The sequence below is a fragment of the Raphanus sativus genome, chromosome 6 (genome assembly GCF_000801105.2).
Source record: "Raphanus sativus cultivar WK10039 chromosome 6, ASM80110v3, whole genome shotgun sequence".
Classification (NCBI taxonomy): Eukaryota; Viridiplantae; Streptophyta; class Magnoliopsida; order Brassicales; family Brassicaceae; genus Raphanus; species Raphanus sativus.
Genome location: NC_079516.1, coordinates 27,087,677 through 27,089,675, shown reverse-complemented (window position 1 = coordinate 27,089,675; position 1,999 = coordinate 27,087,677). Strand labels below are relative to the sequence as shown.

The following is a 1,999-nucleotide window of genomic DNA, read 5'->3' as shown; positions in this document are numbered from 1 at the left end:
GGCGTGATGACTATATCTATGTCTATGTGCTTGTCGATAAAAAAATCGCAGCAGTTGGGTTTGAACTCACATTCTTAAGAAAATATATTGTGCTTAGTTAACAAGTTTTGCTAGAGTAATACATTACATTATTTACACATGCTAATTAGTTTGTTATTAAAATGTGTGGCACATCCCCAATATTGTTTTCCTTTTAAGAAAATTGACCCAATATTCACAACAACATATTTCATTATTCTTATCAGTGTTCCTCAACCACTTCTTTACCTTCCTTCGTAACATTCTTCTTCTTGTTTGCAGTGTAGCTTCCGAAAAGACTCTCCATCTCTTCCAAAGGCATACCTCGTGTCTCTGGAAGGAAAGTAAAGAAGAAGACCCATGCAGCGGCAGCAACTCCAGCAAAGAGAAGGAATGCACCACCAATGGTTAGACCTTTAGAAAGCGATAGGAATGTCATTCCGATAATACCACTCATCAATCTATTCAACATCACTCCCAAACTTGCCCCTTGAGCTCTTAGCCTCACAGGGAATATCTCTGAGCAGTAGACCCATGTCACTGGTCCTGCCCCTATTGAGAATGTTGCTACAAACGTCATTACCGTTGTAACGCTAAGCCCAATAGCCCACTTGAGGGTCTGTCCTGGGTTTCTGTCGATGGCAGTAAGACTAGTCCCAAGCGCGGTCAAGGAAAGAAACATTCCCCCCATACTCGTGAGTAACAAGGCGCGACGTCCAAACCGGTCGACCACGCAAGTCCCTACAACAATAAAGAGTGTTTTGACAACTCCAACAGCGACAGTTGCCAAGAGCTGGTCATTCTTGGATTTCAGTCCAGCCTTTAGGAAGATGGTCGGAGAGTAAAGGACGACCGCATCAATCCCGGAGGCTTGCTGAGCGAAATGGATACCAAGACATGCTATTAGGATATGTCGGACAGCAGGGGTTGGTCGGACAAGAAGATCCTTCCACACACCTTTTCCTGCACTCTTCCTGTTGGGAACAACTATAACATCGTCTGTCATGTCCTCAGGAATTCCGGCAGCCCGTTTGATGTCATTGAGCCTAGAGATGGCTTCTTCTTTGGTGTTTGAGGTTTTGTCCAGAACTTTAAAAGCATCCCCAAGACGACCCTGGAGGACGAGCCATCTCGGAGACTCAGGCATCGCCAACACTCCAATGGCTAGGCACACCGCGGGAATCGCTCCGATACCTAACATGAACCTCCATCCAAGATGTTCTGGAAGCTTGGAGAAAAAGTAGTTCGATACGTACCCCAAAAGTATACCAATGTTGATAAATATCTGCATAAACACACAACATATCATCATTAAATTTCATTTACAATGTGCAGTTTATCATATTTAAAATTAGAAGGCTTCAAAGTAGTGTAGCGATTGGTTTCTAAAAAAAAAATAGTAAGAATAATAACAGAAATGTCAAATTTTAGACCTCAGGGAAAGAGCTGAGAAAACCACGAGAAGAAGCAGGAGCAACTTCAGCGGTGTAAACTGGTGCAATCATCATAGCATAACCGACACCAATACCAGCTACAAAACGGCCAACCATAATGAAAGGATAATTTGTGGCAAAACCCATGAGAAGGGCACCACAAAAGAAGAAGACTCCTGCCAACACTATGGTGTATCGTCTCCCGATCCAATCAGAAGTTCTACCCGCAGCGCCTGAACCTACCAGAGAGTAGATGTTTAAAATTCCCATAAGGATCTCAAGCTGTACGTCAGATAGTTTCAAATCGTCTTTTATAAAAGTTGCAGCTCCACTCATCACTCCAATGTCTGCAATATCCATAGATATGTAAGGACGGTTACAAAAACCTACTATGACATGGATTGTTAGAATTAAATTGTACCGTAACCAAGGATGATTGAAGTCATGGAGGCTAAGATTGCACAAGCAAAAGCAAACCGGCTTCTATTTCCCCTTGGTGGCTCGATTTCTTCACTGACAACACCTTTTTCTATTCCATAGGAACTCAT

General features: G+C 42.8%; 1 protein-coding gene across 1 annotated transcript; it reads right to left on the bottom strand.

Annotated features, from left to right (window-relative positions):
- Window positions 1-241: 241 nt before the first annotated feature.
- LOC108810880 (putative polyol transporter 2) lies at window positions 242-1,999 on the bottom strand. The gene is made up of 3 exons (XM_018582954.1): window positions 1,873-1,999; window positions 1,452-1,798; window positions 242-1,303 (listed from the first exon to the last, which is right to left on the bottom strand). The coding sequence occupies exons 1-3, from the start codon at window positions 1,997-1,999 to the stop codon at window positions 242-244; spliced, it is 1,536 nt and encodes a 511-aa protein (XP_018438456.1).